Below are 5,082 nucleotides of genomic sequence, written 5' to 3'. Positions count from 1 at the left end.
GAGCGTGAGGTTTACCGAGGTAGAAAATAAAACTTGAGTACCTTGTACCCGATTTTGGATTACCGTGAGTATACCTGCTCCCGATATACACTGTATCCCATTTAAAAAAAAAATTGATTGCGTGTTTTCTGATCAGAAAACCATGCGGCACAGGTACCTGCCCAGAGCTTTCTGAGTTCTAACTCTGACAGGGACAGACATGATAGACAGATTCTGAATTGGCTGCGATGGGCAAAATCACCTTGTTTTATTTTAAGAAGCTTTAGCAAATATACCCCATAATGCTTACACAGGTTTACTGTAGAATTGTCTAGGTATGGGTAATGCTGTTCCACACCTCCTACGTCTCAACCGCAACTAGGAAGTGGTAGGATGCAACAACTCCGCTGTCAATATCTAAACAATACTAAAAGATATACATCACGAACAGCTACATTATCATCTGTGTGAAGGCAAGTGTGGCTTTACCGACCAACGCAGAACGGTGGGTTTCAGGCTGCATATAACAATGTGTATTCAGTAAATCACATTTTTCTTTCACAGATTGGAAGGAGAGAATGGGGGAAATTTACTAAAGGAAATTTGTAAAAAATAGGTGTATTTGTATCCAGAAATACACTTATTTTTGACATTTACTATCCCGAAAATATGGCAATTCGTATTCGTATTGATAACACATCACTACGACTACAAATTGCCGTATTTTTGGGATAGTAAATGTCAAAAATAAGTGTATTTCTGGATACAAATACACCTATTTTTACAAATTTCCTTTAGTAAATTTCCCCCAATATGTCCCCTTGGGTCACACATCTTATATTGCTGAAATCCATCTTGTGTTTCAAATCTGATATTGCACATTGGGCCTGATTCGGTGTGAGCTGCAGTTTTGCTTAAAAACATATTAAAAGAACACTAATGCCCCATACACACTGGCTGCACGGCCACCGCTACAACACACCTCCACCCCTACCGCCACTGTCACTCACCTCAGAATCGGCATCAACAAGTATGTATGCAATTGCCAATGCCGGCACCCCCCACCGATAGCGGGTGTTCCTAATGTGTATGCATACCTTCCAACATGACCCATTCCAGGAGGGACAGAATGCTCTGTTTTTATTTATGATTGTTGCCATCAAATGATTTAAACATGTTCATTGATAAGAATGGTGTCTCCACACAGATAATGGTAATCATAAATTGAGAGGGAATTCCAGGAATAGAACATTCTGGCCCTCCTGGCCATGTTGGGAGGTATGTGTATGTGGCTGTTGTGTGCTAAAACATCTCACAATAGGAAGTGAAAGCAATTTTTGCAGGGACACTGATCTGTTTCAAACTTGCTGGATATGGAGAGACCGCTGTGAAGACAGAGATTGGAAATGAAGCAGATAGGGACAAGTGGAGCGGAGTGTTTGTGAGCTAAAAACTCAAAGTGGAAGTAAAAACTGTCACAGCTCAAAGTGAAAGTACATTTCAGAAGCCATCATTTTGACAGGCTTTTAACTAGGAAAAACATATATACTCTGCTCTAAGGTCTGTATCTGCCATGTAAGCTTTTGTAGGCTCCTATCTAAAATAGAGAAGCAGAAACTCACTCTCTCTACACACACACACACACACACACATATATACACACATATATATACACATATATATATACACATATATATATACACATATATATATACACATATATATATACACATACAGATTTTTTTCTTTACATATTCAATGATTAATTGCAAGCTGTGGGTTACAGTACATCTGTGTTTGGTCCATGCATTCCAGAGGCCAGATGTCCATTACAAGTACTGTAAGCCCAAACTTTACCCAGCGGCACATGAACCAGCCCCTCCCCAGCCCTCACCCTGTAAATTTTGCTATGAGACCTAGTGATTGTGTTATGCCCTGGAGGAAAGTGACCATTTCTCTAAAGAACACAGGATATTTGGGAGAGTAAAGTGTTAGTAATAGTAACAGTGTAAGTTACTGAGCATATTCTACACACATTTCACTTTCCATTAAACCTGAACGCATGATAGACTTTTCACACACAGAATCCTGGGCTGTCTCCCCACAACAGGCGTAGGATCCATCAATATATTCTTTTGAGTGATTCATATATACTTCAAATGCCGCACAAATGTCATCAGCAGTCAGTGAATCCATTTGACAATCTTTTGCTTCCTCTGGTTGACGCAAAGTGGTGCTGTTTAAAATATTTCTATAGCCCAGTAGGTGTGCAATGTGGAGGATTAATGTTCCAGGGCGAGACCCCCGGCCTAGGTATTCCTTTTCTTGCCAGAAGGGTGGATACAAATGAATGACATTACAAGATTTGGGATGGATGTAAGCAAACATTAACATTTCTCTGGGTCTGTTGTCAATTTTCAAAGACATACATTGCAGTTTTGTGGTGAGCTTTGTTACTATATCCCCAGTGATGACAGGGAGGCCCACTGACTGCATTGTATGTGAGATGTCAGCCCTTTCTACCAGGAGATGTTTCCTCTGCGCATCCAGAAGGATATTCACAGCTATTTGCTTTGTCTGATCTGCCAGCTTCTTCTGATCTTCACTCATACAGGGCAGAAAAGAAAATCTACAAAAATAGAACATTTATTTGCATTGGAGCTATTGAAATAGTATACAGTAATAAAAGCAGCTTATAATAAATGTTATACATATAACTAGATTTATGTGCCCAATTACATTTTCTATACATAATTAGCTAGGAAATAGGGGTCTGGTTCAGCTTTGATAGCAGATTTAACATTTATACCCCTTTCACATCGCACTTTTAAAACGGTATATTGCCGTTGTTTTTCCATTTTAAAACGTTAAAGGCTGCAATGTGAAAGTGCCAGAGTTGATTTACCGGTTAAAGTTAACTGGTATTTCAACACGGTTAAAAAGCAGAGTCCTACACGTTTTAAAGTCGTTTTTTTTGGCAGTTTGAACAGCTCTATTTCAATGGCTTGAAACGTGTCCCTTGGGGGTTAAACGGGTTGAATGTTTGAATGGTATTAAATGATTTTTAAAACGGTTTTCACCTGCAATGTGAAAGGTCTCAAGGATCAGACCCGTTTTAAAGTCCCATTTAAGAATACCGTGTCATTATCCATTTCTGCAATGTGAAAGCAGTATAAGATTTGTGTTGGGTGTGTACTAAATTAAAATCTAAATTGCATTGTGTGTGTGATTTTATTATATATGTCATGCTTGCCTACCTTTGAAAACTATTTTCAGGGAAATTATAGTTGGTAGCAGAATTGTGCACAGCACCCCATTGAGGGGGCGTGTCATGCTCCACCCAAAGGGCGTGTCTAGTTCCATATACGGAGAGATTGTGAAAAAATATTATGAATGTGGCACCTAGAAGAGTGGGTGTGTACTGCTACATCTGAGAGGAACCTTGTAAAATGACTTATATCCAAATGTAGATGAGCCCCAAAGCATTTAGTAAGAGCTACTATACTTGGTAAAGTGATATAACATGGTGCTGATGGTTTAATGTTAATGTATCTATATCTCATTCCTTTTTTCCCCAAAATTGTAAATGTGTATTATAGGCTAGGTGAAATTAGAGAGATTGCTGTTATTTCAGGGAGTCTACTGCAGAATGCAGGAGGGTGGGCAAATATGAGATACATATATATATGTATGAATGACAGAGGGTTATTCTGGTTCACTCGCAAAGGCACAATCACTCTCTAATGGACAAAACCATATGCACTGCAGGTGGGGCTGATGTAACATGTGCAGAGAGAGTTAGATTTGGGTATTTTATTGTTTCTGTGCAGGGTAAATACTGGCTGCTTTATTTGTACACTGCAATACAGATATCAGTTTGAAGTACAAACCTCACCCAAATCTAACTCTCTCTGCACATTACATCAGCCCCACCTGCAGTGCACATGGTTTTGTCCATTAGAGTGATTGTGCCTTTGCAAGTGAACCAGAATAACCCCCATAGTGCTTACACATTGAATGATATATCTTTCAGTGACGTGCGCCCCCCCCCCCCCCCCCCCCCCCCACACACACACACACAGGGCGATATTGTAAGCCATAGTTTCCACACACACACACACACACACACACGGCGATATTGTAAGCCATAGTTTCCACCAATAAACAGACATGTCTTACCTCATCTCAGATTCCTCACACACACAGTCCCTAGTCTTCTCGCCACAGCAGTTGTAAGAACCATTTACATAGTCTCCTTTGTGGTTCATCCAGACTTCAAATGATGCACAGATCTCATCAGCTGTTGGGGTTTGCAAAATTGGTTTTGAAATTTTGTCCATTATCCTTAAACTTCCAGAAGTACAATACTTCCATATATGTGCAGCCACTAGGATTAATGCCCCGGGACAAGAGGAGAATCCCAGGTACTCCTTTTTCCCCCAAAATGCTTGGCATAAGCTAATAACAGTATTATTTGGACCATGATATACATCAGCAAAGGCATCGCCATTCTCTGAGCTATCATCATTCAAAAGTGTTGCATTCTGCAGAGCATCTATTATATTTTCTACCATCTCTGTTGTGATGAATGTAATGTCTTCAAATCCCTTAATGTACTCATATTCCACTCCCGACTCCACCAGCAGCCGGTCCTTCTTCCTCAGAGCATCGTTCAGGATGGTTAAGGTCCTATCACGAACTTCCACTGCCTTCCCATTCTCCTCCATTTTCTTAAGCCACCTAGAATTTCTTAGAGCAGCCTAGAATGTCTCTGACCTAGACAGAAGCTGGTCTCTGACTGCTTATAAAGCAACAAATAACTCAGGATATTTCACTTTCCATTTACAAACATCTGAACACTTTAGTTTCATTTCCCACAATAGGCGTGCCTTTTCTGTACTCTATATTCTGAGGCATAAAATAACAGGAAACAATAGAGAGCAATACTTTCATTTCCCGAAGATTACAATAACTTCTGTTCAAATGTAACTCATGGATGAAACTTACAACCCAAGAGGTGTTATGTGTTGATGGGAAGCTCAATTATCTAGCTTTTATACCAAAGAGCACCAGGGATGTTGTACCTGGCTTAAACTGGGATAA

At 39.9% G+C, this 5,082-nt stretch overlaps 1 protein-coding gene across 1 annotated transcript; it reads right to left on the bottom strand.

Annotated features, from left to right (window-relative positions):
* Positions 1 to 759: 759 nt before the first annotated feature.
* LOC146020570 (uncharacterized) lies at positions 760 to 4,836 on the bottom strand. Its single transcript, XM_083153794.1, has 2 exons — positions 4,159 to 4,836; positions 760 to 2,608 (listed from the first exon to the last, which is right to left on the bottom strand). Exons 1-2 carry the CDS (start codon positions 4,704 to 4,706, stop codon positions 1,993 to 1,995), a joined length of 1,164 nt encoding a protein of 387 aa, XP_083009920.1. The 5' UTR covers positions 4,707 to 4,836; the 3' UTR covers positions 760 to 1,992.
* Between the last annotated feature and the right edge of the window lie 246 nt (positions 4,837 to 5,082).

This window comes from Crinia signifera, chromosome 7 (assembly GCF_055691185.1).
Source record: "Crinia signifera chromosome 7, ASM5569118v1, whole genome shotgun sequence".
NCBI classification, from domain to species: Eukaryota; Metazoa; Chordata; class Amphibia; order Anura; family Myobatrachidae; genus Crinia; species Crinia signifera.
This window is presented reverse-complemented; position numbering and strand designations above follow the sequence as displayed.